The sequence below is a fragment of the Ranitomeya imitator genome, chromosome 1 (genome assembly GCF_032444005.1).
Source record: "Ranitomeya imitator isolate aRanImi1 chromosome 1, aRanImi1.pri, whole genome shotgun sequence".
In the NCBI taxonomy this organism is placed as follows: domain Eukaryota; kingdom Metazoa; phylum Chordata; class Amphibia; order Anura; family Dendrobatidae; genus Ranitomeya; species Ranitomeya imitator.
The window spans coordinates 504,618,033-504,643,677 of NC_091282.1; the positions used below are offsets into that span (position 1 = coordinate 504,618,033).

The 25,645-nt window shown below is 48.0% G+C and overlaps 1 protein-coding gene across 1 annotated transcript; it reads right to left on the bottom strand.

The window, feature by feature from the left end:
• Positions 1–1,311: 1,311 nt before the first annotated feature.
• TOPORS (TOP1 binding arginine/serine rich protein, E3 ubiquitin ligase) lies at positions 1,312–15,095 on the bottom strand. Its single transcript, XM_069766410.1, has 2 exons — positions 14,923–15,095; positions 1,312–4,271 (listed from the first exon to the last, which is right to left on the bottom strand). The coding sequence occupies exons 1-2, from the start codon at positions 14,989–14,991 to the stop codon at positions 1,353–1,355; spliced, it is 2,988 nt and encodes a 995-aa protein (XP_069622511.1). The 5' UTR covers positions 14,992–15,095; the 3' UTR covers positions 1,312–1,352.
• Between the last annotated feature and the right edge of the window lie 10,550 nt (positions 15,096–25,645).

Genomic DNA, 25,645 nt, shown 5'->3' on the forward strand with positions numbered 1-25,645 from the left:
AGTGCGTAGGTGATAAATGCTTCAGGCTGGATTGGTGAGGGTTTAACCAGTGGGATCCCAGCCCCTCAGTTGCAAGTCTGCTGCTAAGAGAAATTTGGATGGAGCAGGAGAACATGCAACCTGTCACTCAATTCAAAGTCTATAGCACTGATGGGAAACTGCAAAACACTTAGGTAATACCCCCAACGAGCAAGCATTCATGTCCAATCCAATAGATAACTGATCAATGCTGCAGTCTGAAATACATTAACGGAAACCCATCAGCTATGCCTCCCAAACCACAGCACTACACAACGTACATTCATACGTTAGACAAACAGGGCTGACTCCACAGCCGTGCCTCACTACTGAGCATGTATATAAAGTGCAGAACAGATTCATCTCAACTAAAAGTCGAAATCCTTAGATCGGTAATAGAAAATACATTTATAGGACACTTCATAAGTTTCCCAAACTCTTAAAACATTTATAGTGCATCCTGCATTGTAGTACTGTACCCAATGTATTCTATATTTTAGAAATCAGTCTATTTTGTACTGACTCCACCTGCAAAGCCCTGATAAAGTGCTTAAATCTTACATAAATGGGTCAATTTTCTAAAAATCAACTTTTAATGTTCTGCGTATAATTTGATTATCTGGCACAGTGGTGTTTCCTCCAAATTAGTTGGGTTTTAGATCCTATAAGCACGTCCAGAAGACCTTGACTGACATCCCCCTTACAAGCTATGGCATCTTCAGACTGTTGGAAATCGCACGTCATCCTGCTTGGGCACGTACAGTGAAGTCAGGGGAATGCTCTTCCAATTCCATCAACACATTGAAAGGCAGCCAGCTTACGAATGCACAAGATTTCCATTGGTCCAAAAGGTCCTATAACTTGTGAGGAGGATGTCCATCAGGCCCCCTGGGTGAAATTAGAAGATCGTTAGAAAATCAATGCCCCTCTAAACTAGTCCTGCTTAATGAGGATAATTCATAAGCCTATTATTGCTGTAATGTACGAATAGGGTTTTATAGCTGTATGGTAGCGATTTGGGAGGCATAGGGGAATCTGGGAGCTTCCGATTTAATTCAATTAGTAGTTCTGTTTAAAGAAAAAAAAAGGGAGCTCAAATCCCTTGAAAAACTATTAATCAGAATTTAGGACCTAAAATTAGCTGAATGCTCAACTAAAATATAAAATTAGGCTTGTAGATATATATATTTTGGTAAGGTGTACCAACACATGAACTCATGCAGCTTGTCTGTGGTCAAAAGAACACTAGAAGACTTGAGTAATTAGAAATTAGGAATCTGTAAAAACTGTTCTAAAGAGAAGGTGTCTTTATTTTAAGCAAAGCGGAGATCGGTTCATAAAACTGTAGGTGTAGTCATACTTTCCAGTAATTCACTGATGGTGTCAGCAAATAGTTCTTGAGAGGTTTCAGAAAGATTATCTTGGGAGTCCATTAGAAAAGTAGGCGCTGTGGATGTTGCATTCTCCTGTTCGGACTTTGAGCCTGCTAGAGGCAGTTCCACCATGGCTGCTTCCACATAAGGTGGTGACTCTATTTCATCTGGACTACTGGGTGTTGGAAGAGAAGGCTCATTGGAGCTATCATCAAAATGTAAACCATCTAGTATGCCCGTAGCAGCATCTAAATGTCTATTACTTGAGAAAACATCACAGTCTTTGGATGAGGGACCTGCTGGTTCTTCACCAACCACTTGTGTAACATCTGTCGTAGATGTAGATGGTGACAGGTTGGGTGCGGAGTCCTTATGATTATCATCATGGATACCAGTATTTTTGTCACTGGAAATGGTCTCTTCTACAGCCGGCATATCACTGTCACTATCAATTGTAATAATAATGGGAGAAGAAGCTGAAGAGTTGGCAGGTTGTTGGTGCCTGTGCTTCTTCTTGTGCTTTTTTTTCTTTTTGTGGTACTTTGAGCCCTCCATGGCCTTCCCTTCATATACTATTTCAACGCTAGGGCTTCGAGTTTTCTTCCTGCGCTTTGGCTCATTTGAAGAAGTTTCAGTTTGATCGTCTTTGTAGCTTTTTTTAGCCACCACTTCCCGGTTGCCACCTTTCTCCTCTTGTCTCTCCAGATGACGAGTTTTGTACTTTCGCTTTCCACCAGGTTTATCATTTTGAAGACTTGCCCCTGATGTATTTGTTCGACTACATGAACGACTTCTGGAGCGATATCTATCACGGTGATGCGGTTTTGCAGAAGTGTTGCTCTTTTTTCTTCTCAAATCTTTTTTCGCAGAGTAAGACTGCACAGTGAATTCTGGGCTGGAAGATGGTCTAGAATAACGACCACGTGCACGTTTTCTGAAGGACTGCTCATAGCCATCTCGCTTTCGGTCTCTGCTGTAGTAAGTGTATTCCCATTGATAAGTACTCCGATAGTTGTCTGGACTATGGTCACTGTCACTATCTCTGCTCCATGATCGTCCTCGGTTAAGGTTTCTATTTGTAGAGCAGGAGCCACCTCTCTCTCTTGAACTTTCACTAGTTAATGACACAGTCTTACTTCTCCATGATAAACTCCTATCTCTAGACCTGGACTTCTTTTTTGCCCAGCAACTTCTATGCCGGCTCTTATCTGGAGATTTTTTGTTTCTTAGGCTGTTCTTGCGGTGCTTCCCACTGCGACACTCATAAGCCTTATTACGAGATGACTGAGAGTAACAGTCTGAGCTTGGAGACCGTGTCCTGCGTCTTGAAGATTGATTTCTGTATGTACGCCCTTTTTCTTTTCTAGATCCATGAAGATTTCTAGAAGAAGTTTCCTTTGACTTGTGTTTCTTCATTTTTTTTGAGCGAGATTTTTCTACTGATCCCTTATGATTGCGGCTAGGTTTCAATGTATCCTCACTTGACTGTGATGAAATAACAGATGATGATCTACTTGAACCACTACTTTCAATCAAGGTGAACGGCTTGATTTGAGGTTTTTTAGCCTGTTCAATCTTTACTTCACAGAGGGAACCTTCTGAATCAGAAGACAGTTCTACAAGTTCTGGGGTCCTTTCTGCCAGAGGTTTAACAAAGCCTACTATGACACAGTCATCTGGACAAACAGCTTTCTCTTGCACTTCTTCAGTGGCACTTTTTGCATCAGTAGCAGTCTGTCTAGTACTTGATGAACAGGCATCAAGTAGTGAACAGACATCGGAAAGATTTGGTGTCCAAGAGACTGGTTGATCAACAGAAGTGTATGAAGGTCCTGGTGTTTCGTCATCCCAAGGAGCTTGCCCAACATCAAGAGAAGATGAAGGCACATCTGGCTCTCTAGTATTTACTTCATCAGGCGATATTGTAATAACAGAAGACTCTGACCGGCTTTCTTCAGATGAAGGAGCAGGACAATCATAGTTTGCATGCTGATCATAAGCGTCAATATTGTAAGGACAACGCGCAAAGTTGATGAACTCATGGATGAAATGATCAGTACGATGCAGGAGAAAAGGATGCAAATCCTCTACAAAAGCCTGGCTTTCCATGTCATACAATGTCACATTCCTCATAATGATGTGCTGTACAATGTTCACAAGAGAGCCATGAGAACCAAACAATACAGTCAACTCCCGTTTCAGCCAGGGCACTAACCGGTGAAGACATGCAGGATTTCTGCGAAAAAATTCAGCAGTTATATCACGGTAACGACCGCCATCTTGAATGTTTCGGACACGTAATCCAGCACGATAAAGTGATCTCCGGAAATTTACCAGCTCTTGCTCTTGAATTTGTCTCATAGCTCGTCCCTCTGAACTGGCTTGCCTTCTCGTGGCAAGCCTTCGCATCATCTGATGAATATTACTACTCCTCTGCTGTGATGACACATTTGAATTTCCTTCAAAAAGAAGACCATTGTCTGGAGGTGTAAATGTTCTTCGAGAAGATGACCTTAATGACCTCAGAGATAAATAATTGTCTCGTGTCATAGTGGTGCGATATCGAAACCTATGTCCATCCGGACTTCCAAATGAGCCATTTACTGTGGGCCTCAATACATACTCTTTAAAGTCATCCTCTGCACGAACACTATGAAAAATAGAATTGAATGGCTGCTTGCATAGTGGACACTCAGCTTTGTTCTTCGCCCATTCTTGGATGCAACGAAAGCAAAACCTGTGCAGACATCGGTCAAGGTGGGAAACATTATCAAACCGATCTAAGCATATGGGGCACTTGGAGTCAGGAGAGGCATCAGCTTGCGTTCCTTGGCTTTGTAATTTACTTGTACCAGCCTTTGCGGTATCTGATGAGAGCATCTGTAAAATAAAAATATTACATGTAAGCATATGGACTTTAGTGAAGGTCTTACAATTCTGTGAAGTGCAAAATTTTTTATTATAAGCGAGATTAGTATGAAGTGAAAACTAGCAGATACTTTACACTATTCCAATAATCCATCTTTCCACAAGGTGGCAGAAGAGTTCAGTTTAGTGAAGGCTCCTGAGAGAATGACTCATGCCTTCTCAACTAAATTCCTTCACACTTCTGCTGCACTCATGGTGACAATGCAATAGTCACTATGTTATTTCTAAAGAACTACACCCAGTCTCCAGGTTTGGTATTTCAAAACCATCAATGACTGAATTATTGCATGGTATGGTTTTGTTTCCAACACATCTTTCCATAGAAAGACTAGCTACCCCTCTGCTTTCCCCCTCTGCAAATCTCTTCACTGGCTCCCATTCCCTCAGCGTATCCAGTTCAAATTACTAATACTGAACTACAAAGCCATCCATAACCTGTCTCCTCCATATATCTCTGAACTAATCTCCGCTGCTCCCAAGACCTCCTTCTCTCCTCCACACTTATTCGCTCCTCACCTAACCGCCTCCGATACTTCTCCCGAATATCCCCCATCCTCTGGAATTCTTTGCCCCAACACAAGACTATCAACCACATTCGGATCCTTCAGACGGAACCTGAAAACCCACCTATTCAGCTAAGCTTACAGCCTGCACTGACCCTGCTGCCTCCTCACCACTACCGGAGCTGCCGCAACCCCCCAACCCATTGTCTCCTTCCCCATCCTGAAGAATGTAAGCCCCCAAGGGAAGGGTCCTCGCCCTTCTGTATCAGTCTGCAATTGTTAGTTTGCTTACTGTAAGGGTACCGTCACACTAAGCGACGCTGCAGCGATACCGACAACGATGTCGATCGCTGCAGCGTCGCTGTTTGGTCGCTGGAGAGCTGTCACACAGACAGCTCTCCAGCGACCAACGATCCCGAGGTCCCTGGTAACCAGGGTAAACATTGGGTTACTAAGCACAGGGCCGCGCTTAGTAACCCGATGTTTACCATGGTTACCAGCGTAAACGTTAAAAAAACAAAGACTACATACTTACATTCCGTGTCTGTCCCCCGGCGCTCTGCTTTCCTCTGCACTGTCAGCGCCGGTCAGCCAGAAAGCAGAGCGGTGACGTCACCGCTGTGCTTTCCGGCTTGCCGGCGCTGACACAGGATGTAGGAGGAGTGCAGAGAAGCACAGCGCCGGGGACAGACAGCTGAAGGTAAGTATGTAGTGTTTGTTTTTTTAACGTTTACGCTGGTAACCAGGGTAAACATCAGGTTACTAAGCGCGGCCCTGCGCTTAGTAACCCGATGTTTACCCTGGTTACCAGTGAAGACATCACTGGATCGGCGTCACACACGCCGATCCAGCGACGAAATAAAGTTCTGGACTTTCCTCAGCGACAACGATCTCCCAGCAGGGGCCTGATCGTTGGTCGCTGTCACACATAACGATTTCCTTAACGATATCGTTGCTACGTCACAAAAAGCAACGATATTGTTATGTGTGACGGTACCCTAAGTGATATCTGTAATTGTATGCTACCCATTCTCATGTACTGCACCATGGATTCAATGGTGCAATGTAAATAATAATAATAATAATAATAAAGACTACTTGGTTCTTGCAGTGACCACTTCTGAGCTTTGGGTCATCCTTTAAATTTAAAAAGATTTCAATAAACTAATCACATCAGGAACTACAATCTTCCCAATCCCCTTCCCTCACAAAGTACAACAAATCATAAAATGAAGAAATGGATAGCAAATTCTCGGATCAGCAAAAAAAAAGTTTGACAGGTTTGATTAATTGTATACAGATTTCTGGACTGCATAATATAATCCAACAACTGCCTATGCAATGCAAAAATAAAGGGAATACCAAAATATATGAGACCAGACAAAAAGAAGAGAACCAATATGTACAAGACCAGACAAAAAGAGAACCAATATGTACGAGACCAGACAAAAAGAGAACCAATATGTACGAGACCAGACAAAAAGAGAACCAATATGTACGAGACCAGACAGAAAGGAGAGCCAATATGTACGAGACCAGACAGAAAGGAGAGCCAATATGTACGAGGCCAGTCAGAAAGGAGAGCCAATATGTACGAGACCAGACAGAAAGGAGAGCCAATATGTACGAGACCAGACAGAAAGGAGAGCCAATATGTACGAGGCCAGTCAGAAAGGAGAGCCAATATGTACGAGACCAGACAGAAAGGAGAGCCAATATGTACGAGGCCAGTCAGAAAGGAGAGCCAATATGTACGAGACCAGACAGAAAGGAGAGCCAATATGTACGAGGCCAGTCAGAAAGGAGAGCCAATATGTACGAGACCAGACAGAAAGGAGAGCCAATATGTACGAGGCCAGTCAGAAAGGAGAGCCAATATGTACGAGACCAGACAGAAAGGAGAGCCAATATGTACGAGACCAGACAGAAAGGAGAGCCAATATGTACGAGACCAGACAGAAAGGAGAGCCAATATGTACGAGACCAGACAGAAAGGAGAGCCAATATGTACGAGACCAGACAGAAAGGAGAGCCAATATGTACGAGACCAGACAGAAAGGAGAGCCAATATGTACGAGACCAGACAGAAAGGAGAGCCAATATGTACGAGACCAGACAGAAAGGAGAGCCAATATGTACGAGACCAGACAGAAAGGAGAGCCAATATGTACGAGACCAGACAGAAAGGAGAGCCAATATGTACGAGACCAGACAGAAAGGAGAGCCAATATGTACGAGACCAGACAGAAAGGAGAGCCAATATGTACGAGACCAGACAGAAAGGAGAGCCAATATGTACGAGACCAGACAGAAAGGAGAGCCAATATGTACGAGACCAGACAGAAAGGAGAGCCAATATGTACGAGACCAGACAGAAAGGAGAGCCAATATGTACGAGACCAGACAGAAAGGAGAGCCAATATGTACGAGACCAGACAGAAAGGAGAGCCAATATGTACGAGACCAGACAGAAAGGAGAGCCAATATGTACGAGACCAGACAGAAAGGAGAGTCAAAATGTACGAGACCAGACAGGATTTTTACCTGCCGACCCCTCTTAGATGGTCCTGGCATCTCTGGAGCGTCTCCTGTACTGCATGTGTACTTGGTCAGAAGTTCGTGTAAGATCATCCATATCCCCTGAAGGTATCCCCAACCTAGCTGAATGGAATGCTTGGAGAACTACAGCCGTTTCTCACCAACTGGTGCTTCAACAGGTCCTCTCCTGCATCTGTCCTGTTAGGGACAGGAAAACCACTGAGGATGAGGTGGAGAGGATTTTAACTGTTCATGTGTTTACTGTTCCTAGAGAATGAGAAGGACTACCTCCTGGTGTGCCATCATGAGGGACATCCTGGGAAAAGCTAGATTTGCAGTTTGCCAAAATGTACGTAAGCAAGCCAAAATCATTTCTGGGAAAGAATCTTGTGGACAGATGAGACCAAGATAGAGTCTTTTGGTGAAGCACATCATTCTACTGTTTAACTGAAAACACAATAAAGACTACAAGGAAAAGAACACAGCACCAACAGTCAAATATCGTGGAGGTTCAAATATGTTTTGAAGTTGTTTTCCTGCCTCCAGCACTGAGTGCATTGATTATGTGCAAGGCATCATAAACCTGAAGATTACCAATGGATTTTGGGTGCAATGTAGTGCACAGTGTCAGAAAGCTGGGTTTGTGGCCTAGGTCGTCTTCAAACAAAACAATGACCCAAACATACCATATTTTCCGGCGTATAAGAAGACCCCCCCAAATTTTCTAGTTAAAATATAAAATCTTCTTAAAAGTCAGGGGTCGTCTTATACGCCTTGTGTCGTCTTATAGGGCGGGTGACCAATGTGCATATGGTAGGGTGGAGTGGTCCCGATGACGAAGAGAGGGGGCGTCTCACAGGGAAGGTGTAAGTGGAGTATCCCCCATTACCTCATTGTAGCAGCGATGTCTGTGCTGGGGGGCGGGGGGGGGGGGGCGTCGGCGGCTCCTCTATGTGCAGCGTGGGGTCTCTATGCTGGGGGCGGCGGCTTTTTGTGCAGTGTGGGAGCTCTGTGCTGGGGGGCCGCGGCGTAGTATCTCTGTGCAGCATCAGGGCTCCGCCGGCATTTCTTCAAAGCCCGAAGGCACCGGCAGCTCCATTGCTGCTATGCAGTGGCCTCCAGGAAAATGGCCGCTGGGGGCGGCGCATGCTCAGATTCAGATCTCGTCCAGAGATCTCGGGAGACGAGATCTGAATCTGAGCATGCGCAGCCCCCAGCGGCCACTTTCCTGGAGGCCACCGCATGGCAGCAATAGAGCTGCCGGTGCCTCCAGGCTTTGAGGAAATGCCAGCAGAGCCCCGATGCTGCACAGAGATATACCGACGCCGACCCCCCCACCCCCCATCACAGAGAGCATCGCTGCTTTGCTACAATGAGGTAATGGGGAATACTCCACTTACACCTTTCCCAGTGAGACGCCCCCTCTCCCCTCTCTTCGTCATCGGGACCACTCCCCCCCACCCACCATATCCACCCGCCCTATAAGACGAGACCCGGCGTATAAGACGACCCCCGACTTTTTAAAGAAGATTTTCAGGGGTTAAAAGGTCGTCTTATACGCTGGAAAGTACGGTACTTCAAGAAGCACCCATAAAATGGATGGAAACAAAGTTATGACATGGCCAGCAACGAGTCCAGATCTAAATTCCCTTGAACACCTGTAGAGAGATCTTAAAATTGCTGTTGGGAGAAGGCGCCATTCAAATATGAGAGACCTGGAGCAGTTTGCAGCAAAAGAGTGGTCTAAAATTCTAGTTGAGAGTTGCAAGAAACGTGTTAATAGTTATAGGAAGCTATTGATTGCAGTTATGTATTTCAAAGGGTGTTATTTATTTACGGTATATAGCGCCATTAATTCCATGGTGCTGTACATGAGAAAGGGGTTACATACAGGGTTATAGATATCGTTTACAGTAAACAAACTTACAGTGACAGACTGGTACAGAGGGGAGAGGACCCTGTTCTTGTGGTCTCACATTCTACGGAGGTAACCAAATATTAAAAGGGGTTGTCCGGTCTAAAATGAAAAGTCTGCAGTCATTCTGTGTGACTTCAGACTTATGAATCCCCCACAGTGCACTACAAGAATTTGCAGGTTTCTGAGCTGGGAACAGTCGTGATATACAGTCATGGCCAAAAGTATTGACACCCCTGCAATTCTGTCAGATAATACTCATTTTCTTCCTGAAAATGATTGCAAACATAAATTATTTGGTATTATTATCTTCATTTAATTTGTCTTAAATGAAAAAACACAAAAGAGAATGAAGCAAAAAGCAAAACATTGATCATTTCACACAAAACTCCAAAAATGGGCCAGACAAAAGTATTGGCACCCTCAGCCGAATACTTGGTTGCACAAGAAAGCAAAGCAGAGGTTCAGTACTTAGGGCATTGGGTGGGAAGTGGGAAACAGAGACCAGAACCAGCCAAGATTGAGGCCATAGCCAAATGGCCCACCTCACGCACTAAAACCCAGGTCATGGCGTTTCTAGGGACAGCGGGGTATTACAGGAAATTTGTTCCCAATTACAGCAGCGTGGCCAAGCCCCTCACTGATCTGAACCGTAAGAACCAACCCCGCCAGGTAACCTGGACCCCAGAGTGTGAGGAAGCCTTCCGCCAACTAAAGGACGCCCTCACCAATACCCCTGTATTGGCCGCACCCGATCCAACTGAACGTTTTTGGTTCACACAGACGCTTCTATGTTTGGATTGGGGGCAGTACTGATTCAAGTCGGGCGAGATGGCCAAGAACACCCGGTAGCTTACTTGAGTCGGAAACTACTGCCGCGTGAAATGAGCTATGCGGCCATCGAGAAGGAGTGCCTGGCAATAGTATGGGCACTCAAAAAGTTGCAACCATATTTGTATGGACGACAGTTTTCTCTCCTAACGGACCATAATCCCCTAGTCTGGCTTAATCGGGTCTCCGGAGACAACACCAGATTACTGCGGTGGAGTTTAGCCCTACAACCTCTGGACTTCACCATCCACTACAGACCCGGCAAACAAAACGGTAACGCCGATGGACTAAGTCGACAAACGGAACTTGTACCAACCCCATAAACTTCGGTCATCCCCAAACCGATCCGTTAAGGATCAGACTGTGTATGCCGATCGCGTCGCTGAAAAGGGGAGCCGTGTTACATGTTATGGAACCACTCAGCACTCAGAATATGTTGTGCAGTTATATGCATGTATAATAGGTTCCATGTGAGAGGCATTAGCCCACAGGCTGCGCCCCTGGGCAGAGGGGACAAGATATCCCCCTTCTGTCCTCCCCCGACCTTTGTAATTCCCACAGTAAATATCGGCAGGCTACGGCCCCCAGCGGCTATTATAATGTATGTCTGGCCTGCCCTCTGTATCTGTGTGATATATTCTGTGTGTTCAGACTGGAAATACTTGGAGAAGCAGTGATATTTTATATGCGCCCAGGAATTTAAGGAATTCCAGCCAGCGTCCTTCATTCAGACTCCAGCCAAAGCAGAGTGGACCTCCTGAAACACGGGGTGGTACTGAAAGAAGTACCCCAGCTTGGTAGACCCCATTACAGTTTCCAAGTGGTGTATTTGCTGCGGACTCTGTAGAGTCGCAGCGTCCAGATGTTACAGCATAGTGGAGGGGATTTTATGAAATCCCATCTCCTCTATGCATTCAAAGACACAGGTGGCAAACCTGCATATACGCACATACGGCGCGTCTTTATAGACCGCAGCATGTCTATTTATGTTGTGGAGACGCTCAATCCCTGTAAGATAAATAGCACTGTTCTACGTATAGGAGGCAGTGATTCCACATGGTTCAATGTACACATCCGGAATCACCACACGTACAAAAGCCGGCAGCGCTTTGGACGGGGCGGGTGTCCGCTACGTCCAAAGCGCTCGGAATACGCCTCGTGGAAATATACCCTTATTAAAGGGAACCCGTCACCCCGAAAATCGCGGGTGAGGTAAGCCCACCGGCATCAGGGGCTTATCTACAGCATTCTGTAATGCTGTAGATAAGCCCCCGATGTTACCTGAAAGAGGAGAAAAAGACGTTATATTATACTCACCCAGGTGCGGTCCCGCTGCTGGTCAGGTCGGATGGGCGTCTCCGGTCCACTGCGGCGCCTCCCATCTTCATTACAAGATGTCCTCTTCTGATCTTCAGCCACGGCTCCGGCGCAGGCGTACTTTGCTCTGCCCTGTTCAGGGCAGAGGATAGTACTGCAGTGCGCAGGCGCCGGAAAGGTCAGAGGCCCGGCGCCTGCGCACTGCAGTACTTTGTCTGCCCTCAACAAGGCAGAGCAAAGTACGCCTGCGCCGGAGCCGTGGCTGAAGATCAGAAGAGGACGTCTTGTAATGAAGATGGGAGGCGCCGCAGCGGACCGGAGACGCCCATCCGACCTGACCAGCAGCGGGACCGCCCCTGGGTGAGTATAATCTAACGTCTTTTTCTCATCTTTCAAGTAACATCGGGGGCTTATCTACAGCATTACAGAATGCTGCAGATAAGCCCCTGATGCTGGTGGGCTTACCTCACCCGCGAATATCGGGGTGACAGGTTCCCTTTAACATTGTAGTGGATAAGGAGAAGCTTTGTAATTTATCCAAACGTGAAAAGCACTCCTAGTAAAAACTAAAGGTACCTTCACACATAACGATATTGTTAACGATATCGTTGCTATTTGTGACGTAGCAACGATATCGTTAATGAAATTGTTATGTGTGACAGCGACCAACGATCAGGCCCCTGCTGGGAGATCGTTGGTCGCTGAATAAAGTCCAGAACTTTATTTCGTCGCTGGACTCCCTGGAGACATCGCTGGATCGGCGTGTGTGACACCGATCCAGCGATGTCTTCACTGGTAACCAGGGTAAACATCGGGTAACTAAGCGCAGGGCCGCGCTTAGTAACCCGATGTTTACCCTGGTTACCATGCTAAAAGTAAAAAAAAACAAACACTAGATACTTACCTAACGCTGTCTGTCCTCCAGCGCTGTGCTCTGCTCTCCTCCTGTACTGTCTGTGAGCCGGAAAGCAGAGCGGTGACGTCACCGCTCTGCTTTCCGGCTCACAGACAGTACAGGAGGAGAGCAGAGAAGCAGAGCGCAGCGCTGGAGGACAGACAGCGGTAGGTAAGTATCTAGTGTTTGTTTTTTTTTACTTTTAGCAAGGTATCCAGGGTAAACATCGGGTTACTAAGCGCGGCCCTGCGCTTAGTTACCCGATGTTTACCCTGGTTACCGGCATCGTTGGTCGCTGGAGAGCGGTCTGTGTGACAGCTCTCCAGCGACCAAACAGCGACGCTGCAGCGATCCGAATCGTTGTCGGTATCGCTGCAGCGTCGCTTAATGTGAAGGGGCCTTAACACACTGACCAAACACTGATGGAATTCATACCATTCCTTTGGAATATAAGAATGAACACCGACATCTGAGTGAGGCTAAGTTGTTGACTTGGCCTCCAAACTTCAGGAATCAATCAAGAACCTCCGGGATGTCTCCAGAGCAAATTAACAAACTCAAACTAGACTGATTAGTCACTATGAGCATCAGTACACTTTCTTAGTCTAAGATAGGTTTGATAAATGAGGCCTAGTAGTGAGCCAGTACAAACAGAACTGACGCTGATGACTAGGAGAAACAGATACTGCATACCTTGTATCATCAACTTACATTTCAATACATGTCTCAGTCTGGGTTCTCAGATCCCCAAAATGGACTCTACAGAATCTAAAAACTCATTGGGTTTGAGCATTGTTGCTTAAGAGATATTTAGCGCCTGGATGAAATATCAGAAGACAGAAAATCAGATTTCCTATATTAGAAGCTTATGACCTATCCATGGGACAGGAGATATATACCTGGGCCCGCTGTGCCTACCACTGATCCCGAGATTTGTGGCGTGATGTAGTAGTATGCGTGATCATCGCGCCTTGCAGCCAATTCAAGGAGTTCAGCGGCTTTGCCCATGTAGATGGCATGAGTCGCTGACTTCGGGGATTGGTTACAGCACTGTCAATTGGATGACAGTGCTGCAAACAGAGAGCAGAGCAATGGCAGAGACTCGGCACCTGAATGGTAAGGCACATTTTTTAACAACAAATTTTACCGGGGGCTAAAACTTTTCTGAAGCTAGAAAAACGGTGTCAGATGGTGTAAGAATTTGTGGCCACCAGTCTACCATTCCATTCACACAGGGAATTCAAGTGTCCCCAAGTAAGCGATCAGTGAGAGATCCATCATCAGACCCTCATCTCAGCTCTGCTGGACAGGTGGTATGATTTCATTATGGGAAACCCCGTTTAGGTCACAGTTGTAGAATTAAGTAACCATTTGCAAGCAATAAGGCTCTGTTCACATGTAATCTGTGGCCTACAACGGATGCTGGATCCAAGTCATCCTCTGATTTACAAGGAACCAGTCATCTGATTCATGCTACCCTCAATGTAGCTGGGGACCATAGGGAAAGACAAGACTAGCCAGGCTCTGCCCAGCGCTGCTAGATTATGGACGGGTCTCTCCCTCATGTGTACATAGGGAGAGACCTGTCAATCACCCAGAGAGGCGCTAGGAAGAATCACACTAGTCTGGTCTCCAGACAGATCTGCCAACACCAGAGCGTTTCAGAGTAGAATAATATACCTGGCTGGGATCGAGCATGGGCAGCACGGATCGTATGACCATTTCCCTTCAAAGGGAATTTATCACCAGGATTTCCCAATAAAACCTGTGTCCAGTCCCCGACCTCTCCATAAGGTCTCAGCATCCCCAGCACACCTAATAAAGTGTCTTTAAGGCTATGTGCACACGATGCGGATTTAATGCGGATCCGCAGCGGATTTTTCCGCACAGAAACGCTGCAGATCCACACTGTGATTTACAGTACAATGTAAATCAATGGGATGAAAAAAAGCTGTGTGGAAAAATCCACACGGAAACGCTACAGATCTGCACTGTGATTTACAGTACAATGTAAATCAATGTGAAAAAAAAAAAAAAAAAAAAAACTGCGCGGAAACGGTGCGGATTTAAAAGAAGTGCATGTCACTTCTTTTGTGCGGATCTGCAGCATTCCTGCACCCCTCCATTATAGAAATCCGCAGTGGTAAAAACCGCGGCAAATCTGCACCTGCGGATTCTGCCAGGAGATGCGGATTTTGTGCAGAAAGTTCTGCGCCACATTCCGCAACGTGTACAAACAGCCTTAGAGTTGTTCCTCTCCATGCAGTGTGATGGGGTCTCCGGACTGTGCCCCCTCTACAGCACTGATTGGCATCCTCCCCATAGCCTGCTGCTGTACAGTGTATGGTGCTGGGCACAGGCTCCCAATGCAGGGGGCGGCAGCTGAGACCACCATGGTGTCTGTTACTGCCTACACTAATGTGAACACAGCCGGAGACTTCGGAGAAACGTGAGCACACTCTGAACATGGAGTATTCCCATTGAGGCTACAGGATGGCGAGACAAAGCATATGGCGGGGAGGCTTCCTGGTGTACAGGAGGCCATGTCTGCTCTGGCCTGTGTGTCTGCCCTGTGACCGTGGCTCGTCAGCAGTGTATACTTACCGCCTCCTTCCTTCCCGCTCTCCGTCGCTTGCCCCTCTTCTCCCTCATCCTGGAGCTCTGCTGATACATATGACAGCCAGTCACATATCCCTACTCCTCTCATCCACTCTCCGCCCCGGCTCCAGTACAGTCACCGGGAACCAGCGATAGAGCGAGGTACCACCCTGACCGGCAGAACTGCGTAAACCGCTCACTGCCCCCTGCTGGCGGGAGGATCTTCTCAGTCTGCCAGGTTCACAGATGGCCGACTTCCACGGTCAGGTTAGTGACGTCATGGCGCTCAGCGTTTACGCAGCGCTTCCTTTTCGTTGCTATAGCGTAAGAGCGGCAACCTAGAGAAGCGGCGGCAGCGTCGAGCTCTCAGCTCACCGCTCTCATGATTCTCGTCAGCCGCAGGACCGTGGAGAGGCTCCAGTCACTGGTGAGAAGCTATCAGTGCTAGAGCGCCATTACACAAATCGCATGCTGGCTAGCTGCAGCCAATCACATTGCTGCTTTTATTTGCCTGCCATGAAAGCTGTAATCTTATTGGTTAGGGCTAAATCCTGTCATTTTTACCGAATGAAGCATTCTGCACTTTTTTTTCTGGTAAAATGATGGACACGGAGATGGACACCTGACAGATCGGCTCTGTGCAGCGCCTTAGGCTACTTTCACACTAGCGTTAACTGCAATCCGTCACAATGCGTCGTTTTGCAGAAAAAACGCATCCTACAGAAGTGCTTGCAGGATGCGTTTTTTCCCCATAGACTTGTGTTGACGACGCATTGCGACGGATTGCCACACTTCACATCCGTCGTGCGACGGATGCGTCGTGCTTTGGCGGACCGTCGGGAGCAAAAAACGCTACATGTAACGTTTTTTGCTCCTGACGGACCGCTTTTTCCGACCGCGCATACGCGGCCGGAACTCCGCCCCCACCTCCCCGCACCTCACAATGGGGCAGCGGATGCGCCGGAGAAATGCATCCGCTGCACCCGTTGTGCAGTGCGTTAAACGCTAGCGTCGGAATCTCTGCCCGACGCATTGCGACGGGGAGATACCGACGCTAGTGTGAAAGTAGCCTAAGGCTTCTTTCACACTTCCATGTTTTACAATCTGCACAGGATCCGTCAAAATGTTGAAATGACGGATCTTGTGCAGATTGTAAAAAACGTGTGCACTGGGCTTGTTTTTCTGACGGACCCGTCAAGGCTATGTGCACCTATTGTGTATGCGTCTTCGCAGCGGTTTTCCGCTGCGAAAACGCATACACAACACAACCCAGGTTAAAAAAAAAATCGCAATATTCTCACCTACCGGCGTCCCACGCAGCGTTACCGATGTGCTCGTGATGCTCCTGGCAGCTGGCGTTCCCAGTAATGCATTGCGAAATGACCCGATGAGTCATCAGAGGTCATTGTAACGCAATTCATTACTGGGAACGCCAGCTGCCAGGAGCATCACGAGCACATCGGTAACGCTGCGTGGGACGCCAGTAGGTGAGAATATTGCGATTTTATTATTAATTTTTTTTAACAATATATCTTTTTACTATTGATGCTGCATTCCTGCTTTTCACAGCCAGCGATGGATCCTGCGTCCATAGGCTTCCATTATAGCCAAGGACGGGCAGCGCAGGACCCGTCGCTGAGTGACTTTCCGATATACAGAAAAACTTTCCTCTGTGCATTGTCCCCACCCGACGGACAGCGATTTCTCCTTCACCACATTGGGGGCCACAGCGGGTGTTATGCTGCTGCCACTAGCATGACACCAAGTGAACATAGAAAGATTAGCTCCTCCCCTGCAGTATACACCCTCATGCTGGCTTCCAGAGACCCAGTTCAAGCTTAGTGTCCGTAGGAGGCACACTGGATTTAAACCTTTTGTCTGGACGAAGGGGTGACGGAACCTTTCAAGGCTCCGATCTCGCCGAACCAACAACAGGCGAGCACAGGAGTTTTACCTCTCCGTATCCTCTCCTGCGACGTGGGATGCCACTGCCTGAGCTGAACTTTGGGGCGACGGGCCCCTTCAAGGGCACCGATCTCCCCCCCTGCTTTACAGACGAGCACTGGTGTGTCACCTCCAGTATCCTCTTCTGCAGCCAGGCCTTATTGCTGGACATCTGCCCTGCCCACCAGGTCTCACCCTTGGCTGTACAGAGGCACTGTTCCACCGTGGCGTCCGTGCAGCCCCCACTGCATCACCACTGAAAAAGAGCGGATGATGGAAGGAGGCGCACGGTTCCTCTCCACCCCACTTTTTAGGGGATGGTGGATGGAGGCTTCCCCATCCCTGCACCATCCTATTTACCCCGGGCACCTTCACTTTGGGGCAAGTGTACTAGGGGTCGTTTTTTTCCGGCGGTCACCAGATATTTGGAGGGCTCCATAGCGGCAGGTTTCCCCCCAGGGCACCGCGACTCCTTTCCCTGCGGTCCGCGGGTGCGCACTGACCGAAGCCAGAAATTTAGTCCCCGGCTTCGGCCTAGTCTAGGCCGCATCCCGGTAGGCTCCGCCCACCGCACACATCATTCCAGCGGCTCCGCCCACGCTTCTGGCGCTTCTCGCTCCCTGCGAGACTACCCCACAGACTCTCGGCAGCCATCTTCCTTCTGCACAGCAGCGCCGGCCGGCTTCTTTTCCACAAAGCTCCGGAAGTTTTCCCACTCAGCGCAACCTATCACGTTTGCGGGGCACAGGACCTGGGTAAGGAGACGGCACTACGTGCTTCCCTGCAGCGTTACCCCTCAGCTTCCGCTAGCAGCCCTTTTTTCTTCTCTCATTGGGGTACAACATGTCGCAGTCAAGGGTTAAAAAGACCACTAAGGTACATACCACCTTTTTCTCTGCATGTACCACCTGCCAGGCCTCGAAGCTCCCCACTCTGCCCTGCCTATGATGCCCATTGTGCCCAGGAGCCCTCCGCTGCTACCGACCCCAGTGTATCTAGCCCTCCTGAGGCCACGTCACTGTCACAATCCATGGCTTCGCTAGCCAAAGCGATTGAATCCCTTCATGACCCCTCTGGGAAGAGGGGCGCTCGTTTTTCTGGGTTAAGAGACCCCTCTATAACAGGGAAATCATTGGCCAGCAGGGCCCGCTCTCACCTGAAGGTGGTACGGACATCCAGACTTCCTAGAGCTAGTTCGGCGGCACAGGGAACGACCGGATAAACGCTTTACGGGTAAAAAGGCCCTGGAATCAAAGTATCCCTTTTCCGCAGATCTGGTCAAAGATTGGACGGAACCACCGCTGGTAGATCCTCCGATATCGCGTTTGGCTACCAAAACGCTTTTATCAGTACCTGATGGGGCTTCAATTAAAAATCCCACATAACGCCAGTTAGATTCTCTGGCGCGCTCAGTGTATGAAGCCTCAGGTTCCTCCCTATCTCCTTCCTTCGCTGTGGCATGGGTCGCCAAAGCAATGGTTTTCTGGGCAGATGCTCTTGCAAAATCCATTCAGGACCAGGCTTTTCCGTCTGAGGCGGCTGATCTCGCCAAACAAATTGCTATGGCTGGAGATTGTGATGTACGCGTCATTAGACGCAGCGGACTGTGCGGCAACTGCAGCTTCAAACGCCATCACCATTAGGAGAGCTATTTGGCTTAGAGAGTGGCATGCGGATTCCTCCTCAAAAAAGTCTCTGATTTCCCTTCCCTTTCAGAGCTGACGTCTGTTTGGAGAAAAATTGGACCAGCTTATTTCGGATGCTACAGGAGGGAAAAGCAAGTTCCTCCCTCAACACAGGCCTAAAGCTGCCTTTCAGCGCCAACAACATTTTCGTTTTCGCCCCTTTCGCAGTAGCCTTTTCTGGTCCAACTCCACAGCATCGTCCAGATCAGAACGATCTACACGCACGGACAGAGACTCTCGGCCTTCTTACAGGCCGAATCAGTCCTGGCGAGGAAAACCTAGACAACCCAGAACCAGAGGCTCCAGGTCTTCCAGATTTCCTTCACAATGACTCGGGGGGGGGGGGGGGGGGGGGGGGGATGGATTATTCCAGTCGACACCACCAAAGTAGGCGGACGCCTGCTTCTTTTTCAACACGTCTGTCTTTTCGTCATCCACGACGAATGGGTCAGAGACCTGGTGTCTTGTGGTTACAAAATAGAATTCTCCGCCTCCCCTCCAGCACGGTTTTTTCCCTCTCGTCTCCCAAGTTCGGGGGCTCAATCTCGCGTACTTCACCGCACCATCGAATCCCTCCACCAAAACGGGGTAATCGTTCCGGAGCACGAGAGATTCAGAGGTTTTTACTCAAACGTCTTCGTCGTGCCAAAAAAGGATGGGACAGTGCGCCCCATTTTGGACCTGAAGCTCCTAAACAAGTACGAAAGAGTACGGCACTTCAGGATGGAATTCCTCCGGTCGGTCATCTCCTCAATGGAGATAGGGGAGTTCCTAGCATCAATAGACATCAAAGATGCTTATCTTCATATCCCAATCTTCCCGCCACATCAAATGTTTCTCCGTTTCGCCATCCAAGAGGACCATTTTCAATTCATGGCCTTACCCTTCGGTCTTGCTACTGCGCCCACAAAGGTCATGGCGGCTATCATGGCCATTCTTCTTGCCATACTTAGACGACCTCCTAGTCAAAGGTCCGTCTTATCATGCCTGCGAAGCAAGTGTCCGCCTTACCTTGGATTCTCTTTCGCGCCTGGGCTGGTTAATCAACTTGGACAAGTTCTCCCCCATTTCAGCCCGACGGATCTCTTTCCTGGGCATGATCCTGGACACGTCCAAGGGGCTGGTTTTACATCTTCGGTCCAAGGCCCAAGCGCTTCAGCAGGGAGCCCGGACGCTCTATCGCCCTTGTCCGCAGTCCATTCGGTTTGCCATGAAGATCCTGGAGAAGATGGTGGCTGCAATGGAAGCAGTTCCCTTCGCTCAACTGCATCTCCGTCCCTTACAGCAGGCCCTGCTAGACAATTGGGACAGGAGTCCCTTAACTCTCGACTGGCCATGTCCTCTGCCCCTGTGGATGAGTCAAGCACTCAAATGGTGGACTTTGGAATCATCTCTCAACCCGATCCATTGGCTGGTGGTGACTACCGAAGCCAGTCTCCTCGGTTGGGGAGCGGTGTTTCGCCACCACACTGCCCAGGGGCGTTGGACGATTCAGGAGTCGAAACTTCCCATAAACATCTTGGAGATCCGAGCTATCAGATTTGCCCTGAGACATTTTCACTTCCTGCTCGCGGGTCACCCAATTCAAATTCAATCGGACAATGTCACAGCTGTGGCGTACATAAACCATCAGGGGGGTACCCGCAGCAGGGCGGCGATGCAGGAAGTCTCCCACATTCTCCGTTAGGCCCAGACCAACCACTCCACCATTTCTGCAGTGCACATTCCGGGCATCGAGAACTGGGTGGCGGACTTTCTCAGCCATCAGGGTCTCGCCTCGGGGAAGTGGGAACTCCATGGAGAGGTTTTTCAACAAATCTGCCTTTGCTGGGGAACTCCAGACGTGGACCTGATGGCGTCCAGACTGAACGCCAAGGTTCCCAACTTCATAGCACGTTCTCGAGATCCCCTGGCCGTCGGGGTGGACGCACTGATATCCCCATGGCACCGGTTCCAATTTCCTCCACTTCTTTTGCTGCTGAAAGTAATCCGAAAAATCAAGATGGAGGGGGGTTCCTGTGATCCTTATCGCCCCGGATTGGCGACGTCGCACAGGGTATGCGGAGCTCGTTCACCTTGTATCAGACGTCCCCTGGCGGTTACCAGACCGCTCAGATCTGCTTCGCCAAGGACCGATCTACCACCAGAACTCAGGGGCTTTACGTTTAACGGCTTGGCTGTTGAAACCTGGATCCTAACTCAAGCGGGTTTCTCCCAGCAGGTCATCGCCACCATGATCAGCGCTCGCAAGGCATCTTCCGCTCGCATCTATCACCGCACCTGGAAGGCCTTCTTCTCATGGTGCAGGCTCCGCTGTCGTCCTCTCGTTTTCTCAGTTCCCTCCATTCTGGAATTTCTCCAGTCCGGCTTGAATTCCGGCCTGGCGCTCAGTTCCCTCAAGGTTCAGATCTCAGCGTTATCGGTGTTGTTCCAACGTAAGATTGCTGCTAACTTGCAAGTCAGGACCTTTATTCAAGGGGTCTCCCACGTGTTACCCCCCCCTACAGAATGCCGTTAGAGACCTGGGATCTCAATTTGGTCCTCAGCGTCCTTCAGGAATCTCCGTTTGAGCCTCTGCAGGATGTCTCACTGACCATCCTCTCCTGGAAGATTGCTTTCCTTGTGGCAGTAACATCTATCAGGCGCGTCTCAGAGTTGGCCGCACTATCCTGCCGGGCGCCTTTCCTTTCCTTCCACCAGGACAAAGTAGTTCTACGCCCATCTCCGGCTTTTCTCCCTAAGGTGGTTTCATCCTTCCACCTTAATGAAGATATCATTCTTCCCTCCTTCTGCCCACAGCTGAGACATAGGGTCGAAAAGGCCCTTCACACCTTGGACGTGGTATGGGCCCTCAGGAGGTACATTTCTAGGACTGCTCCCTTCCGCAAATCGGACTCCCTCTTTGTGCTCCCGGAGGGTCACAGAAAGGGTTCAGCCGATTCTAAGGCCACGATAGCCAGATGGATCCGATCAGCTATCCAAAAATCTTATCGCGTCAGGGGCAGACCTATCCTGGCGGGGATTAGGGCACACTCTACTCGGTCGATGGGTGCTTCCTGGGCCATTCGGCACCAGGCAACGGCGGAGAAGGTTTGCAAGGCCGCAACATGGTCTAGCCTGCATACTTTCACAAAGCACTACAATGTCCACACTCAATCTTCCGCGGATGCGGCCCTTGGCAGATGTATTCTGCAGGCTGCCATCGTGCATTTGTAGTCAGATGGTACAGAGTTATTGGGTTGTATTGTTCCCCACCCAGGGACTGCTTTGGGACGTCCCATGGTCCTGTGTCCCCCAATTTGGCGAAGGAGAAATAGGGATTTTTGTGTACTCACCGTAAAATCCTTTTCTCAGAGCCACTCACTGGGGGACACAGCACCCACCCTGTTAGCCTTACGGCTCGTTACTCTTTTGGTTCTTGACTTTCTCTGACATGTTATACTCTAATGTTATGTTATATATTGTTATTAATCTCCTACTGCTTTTGCACTGAACTGAGTCTCTGGAAGCCAGCATTAGGGTGTATACTGCAGGGGAGGAGCTAACTCTTTTTGTCTCAACTTAGTGTCAGCCTCCTAGTGACAGCAGCATAACACATGGTCCTGTGTCCCCCAATCAGTGGCTCAGAGAAAAGGATTTTACGGTGAGTACACAAAAATCCCTATTTTCCGACGGATCCAATGCACAACTGATGGCAATCCGTCGCTAATACAAGTCTATGGGAAAAAACAGGATCCAGCAGAAAAATTAGCTGGATCCGTTTTTTTTTAAATTGAAGGATTTTGACGGGAGCTAAAAGGCGGAAGTGTGAAAAAGGCCTAATAACTGGTGTGACCGCAGCCTTAGGGCAGCGTTTCCTGGGCACTAGGTGAGTTGCTGAGGCAATGTAGCCACAAACCTTTTTTTTTAATCAAACATGCAGTTATTGAGTCAAAGCAAGAAATGGACCCATCAAGATGGAAAATTAGAAGCCTAAGTTCACACTTGCGGGGAGCTTGTGTTAGGCGGATACGTCACAGGTACCATTTCCACAACTAGAAAAAGCGCAGTGTGATAGACTGACCCGCTGTAGTCACTGGGGGACTACCTGGCACGATGTCTCCTTTATCGGAGGAACCCCTTCTGCCATCATTGTGAGCCTGGTCTAAGGCATTCCTTTGTATGAACACTTAAAGGGCTCTTATCACATTTGGAAGTTGCCCCATATCCATGGGATTAGAGGGTACCTTCCCAATTGTCGTGGGATTGGCCCTCATGGTCCCGAGAACCAGGGCTCCTTGTGAATGGTGCAGAGGTCAATCATGAGCACTGCCACTACATTCTTAGGCCGGGGTCACACTTGCAACTGCAATGCAAGAAACTCGCCTCAGTACCCAGCAGTGCTGCCGAAACTCGGGACCGGAGTGTTCAGCTGCATAGAAATACATGCAACCGCACACTCCGGTCCTGAGTGCCGGCGGCAGTGCTTGGTACTGAGGCAAGTTTTTTTCACATTGCAGTTGCAAGCGTGACCCCGGCCTTATTGGGACCTCCAAGAGATAACCGAATGCTGCGCACAGCTCATCCTCGGCACTTCTGATGATCGCCCCCCCCTACTCACAGAGCTCCAGTTCTTGGAATCGGTGGCGGCCCCAACGGTTGAATGCCAGCAATGGGGAAGTTATTGATAAAGTATAACTATCAAATGATTCTGGGTGCTGTTCATAAAGTATAGGTGCTTTTCACAAAATTAGAATATCAAAAAGCTTATTTATTTCAGTTCTTCAATCCAAAAAGTGAAACTGATATATTATATAGAGTCATTACCAACAGAGTGATCTATTTCAAGTGTTTTTCTGTTAATGTTGATGATTATGGCTTACAGCCAATGGAAACACAAAAGTCATTCTCAGTAAATTAGAATAACAAAAAACACCTGCAAAGGCTTCTTAAGTGTTCAAAAGGTCCCTTAGTTTGTTTCAGTAGGCTCCACAATCATGGGGAAGACTGCTGACTTGACAGATGTCCAGAAGGCAGTCATTGACACACTCCACAAGGAGGGTAAGCCACAAAAGGTCATTGCTAAAGAAGCTGGCTGTTCAGAGTGCTGTATCCAAGCATATTAATGGAAAGTTGAGTGGAAGGAAAAAGTGTGTAGAAAAAGGTGCACAAGCAGTCGGGATAACCACAGCCTTGAAAGGATTGTTAAGAAAAGGCCATTCAAAAAATTGATGGAGATTCACAAGGAGTGGACTGCTGCTGGAGTCATTGCTTCAAGAGTCACCACACACAGATGTATCCAGACCATGGGCTACAAGTGTTGCATTGCTTGTGTCAAGCCACTCATGACCAATAGACAATGCCAAAAGCGTCTTACCTGGGCCAAGGAGAAAAAGATCTGGACTGTTGTTCAGTGGTCCAAGGTGTTGTTTTCAGATTAAAGTAAATTTTGCATTTCATTTGGAAATCAAGGTCCAAGAGGAGTCTAGAGGAAGAGTGGCGAGGCACACAATCCAAGCTGCTTGAGATCCTACACCAGTAGATGACACGGCTCCCCAAATCATGAGTGATTATGGAAACTTCACACTACAGTCATTGACAAAAATTTTGAGAATGAGACAAATATTAATTTTTCCAAAGTCTACTGCTTCATTTTTTCTAATGACAATTTGCATATACTCCTGAATGTCAGAGTGATCAGCTTAACAGCAATTACTGTACTTGCAAAGTCAATATTTGCCCAGAAAATGAACTTTAACCCCCAAAACACATTTCAACATCATTGCAGTCCTGCCTTAAAAGGAGCAGCTAACATTGTTTTAGTGATTGATCCATTAACACAGGTGTGGGTGTTGATGAGGACAGGGCTGGCGATCAATCAGTCATGATTAAGTATGAATGACATCACTGTATACTTTAAAAGGAGGCTGGTGCTTGGTATCATTGTTTCTCTTCAGTTAACCATGGTTATCTCTAAAGAAACACGTGCAGCCATCATTGCACTGCACAAAAATGGCCTAACAGGGAAGAGTATCGCAGCTACAAAGATTGCACCTCAGTCAACAATCTATCGCATCATCAAGAACTTCAAGGAGAGAGCTTCCATTGTTGTCAAAAAGGCTCCAGGGCGCCCAAGAAAGACCAGCAAGCGCCAGGACCGTATCTTAAAACTGTTTCAGCTGCGGGATCGGACTACCAGCAGTACCGAGCTTGCTCAGGAATGGCAGCAGGCTGGTGTGAGTGCTTCTGCACGCACTGTGAGGCGGAGACTCTTTGAGCAAGGTCTGGTTTCAAGGAGGGCAGCAAAGAAGCTACTTCTCTCCAGAAAAAACATCAGGGACCGACTGATATTCTGCAAAAGGTACAGGGAGTGGACTGCTGAGGACTGGGGCAAAGTCATTTTCTCTGATGAATCCCCTTTTCGATTGTTTGGGACATCTGGAAAACTGCTTATTCGGAGAAGAAGAGGTGAGTGCTCCCACCAGTCTTGTCTCATGCCAACTGTAAAGCATCCTGAAACCATTCATGTGTGGGGTTGCTTCTCAGCCAAGGGAATCGGCTCACTCACAGTCTTGCCTAAAAACACAGTCATGAATAAAGAATGGTACCAGAATGTCCTCCAAGAGCAACTTCTCCCAACTGTCCAAGAGCAGTTTGGCGCCCAACAATGCCTTTTCCAGCATGATGGAGCACCTTGCCATAAAGCAAAGGTGATAACTAAATGGCTCATGGAACAAAACAGAGATTTTGGGTCCATGGCCTGGAAACTCCCCAGATCTTAATCCCATTGAGAACTTGTGGTCAATCATCAAGAGACGGGTGGACAAACAAAAACCAACAAATTCTGGCAAAATGCAAGCATTGATTATGCAAGAATGGACTGCTATCAGTCAGGATTTGGTCCAGAAGTTGATTGAGAGCATGCCAGGGAGAATTGCAGAGGTCTTGAAGAAGAAGGGTCAACACTGCAAATATTGATTTGCTGCATTAACTCATTCTAACTGTCAATGTAACCTATTGGTACTCATAATATGATTGCAATTATATTTCTGTATGTGATATAAACATCAGACAAACACTAATAAAAACCAGAGGGCAGCAGATCATGTGAAAATATAATT

Coding starts and splice junctions, on each gene's coding strand:
- TOPORS (XM_069766410.1), bottom strand. CDS start 14,991: ATGTATCAGCAGAGCTCCAGGATGAGGGAGAAGAGGGGCAAGCGACGG. Junction 4,272..14,922: donor GAGCGGGAAGGAAGGAGGCG/GTAAGTATACAC, acceptor TTTATTTTACAG/ATGCTCTCATCAGATACCGC.